Source organism: Corvus brachyrhynchos, unplaced genomic scaffold, assembly GCF_000691975.1.
Source record: "Corvus brachyrhynchos isolate BGI_N302 unplaced genomic scaffold, ASM69197v1 scaffold10, whole genome shotgun sequence".
Lineage (NCBI taxonomy): Eukaryota > Metazoa > Chordata > Aves > Passeriformes > Corvidae > Corvus > Corvus brachyrhynchos.
Genome location: NW_008236180.1, coordinates 10209212 through 10210235, shown reverse-complemented (window position 1 = coordinate 10210235; position 1024 = coordinate 10209212). Strand labels below are relative to the sequence as shown.

The 1024-nt window shown below is 50.7% G+C and overlaps 1 protein-coding gene across 1 annotated transcript in view; it reads right to left on the bottom strand.

The window, feature by feature from the left end:
* LOC103618224 (opsin-5-like) overlaps nt 1-739 on the bottom strand; it is a 15260-nt gene extending 14521 nt beyond the window's left edge. Inside the window, exon 1 of the mRNA XM_017736008.1 lies at nt 226-739. Coding sequence (XP_017591497.1) covers nt 226-294 — 69 coding nt within the window. The 5' untranslated portion in view covers nt 295-739. The remainder of the gene's footprint in view (nt 1-225) is intronic.
* Nucleotides 740-1024: the final 285 nt, after the last annotated feature.

Sequence of the window (1024 nt, the reverse complement as noted above, 5' to 3'; positions counted from 1 at the left end):
CGCCGGGACAGCCCCGCTGTGCCCCTCAGCCCCGGCATCCCCTTCCCCCGCTCCCCCACCCCACTAACCGACCTCGGAGCCGCGATTTTCACAGCAAGAGAAACTGAGGCACCAAGAGTGTATTTTAAAGCAGCACTCCGTGGCCTCAGCATCCCCGGGCTCGTTTTTACCTCTGCTTGGCCACCCCCTCCCCTCTGCCCCAAGGAAGACAGGCTGGTCACTCACCTGTCCCTGCAGACCCGGCTGGCCACTGGGCAGGACCCCATGGGGAGCTCTGAGGTGCTCCAAGGACATGCTCAGAGTGACAGTGGAGACGAGGAGGTGGGGATTGTACTGACTCTGTTGCCAGTCGGAGCTGGGTTTTGTTTTCCACCCAAAGCATTTGACCTGTCTCTGCTTGGCAAAACACAAGTCACAACCAGCACTTAATTTTGTTAATATCCTCCACACCAAGAGCTTTCCTCTGGTTGCCAGTAGGAAATGGGAATGATATCAAAAATCCTAATATTAATTTTTAGAGCTCCAAATACTGCCAGGTCTGCTGGTCAGCTTGGATTCAGCTGCTTAAATTTGCTTCAGAAAGGAAATCCAAAGCTGGAGAAATGCACAGCAATAGCCTTATGTATCCACATGTGAAAGAGGCTTCATGAGAATCATTTATGGATTCACCAGCTATGTAAATAGATACATACTGAGATTGTTATAAACTGAAAGTTAGTTGTTGTTTGTGTTCCAGAAATACAAAAGGCCTCAGACAAGTCTGAAGCCCCATTGTGCAGCCTCTCCACATGGCTGGAGTTAACCCAAAAATCCCAACATGCACCAGGGAATGTGCTCCATTTTCTCCCTCTCACCTGGAATGGATCTGAGGGAAGACGTTCAGTGATGCCCCAAGGGACAGGGAGTTCTCAACAGGGTCACAAGCTCACACAGGAGCAGCAGCTCTTTCCACTCCGCACTGCGCTGCCAACAGCTACCGAACTTTGGGGGCACATTTGCACAATTGCATTATTCCTTTAGCATA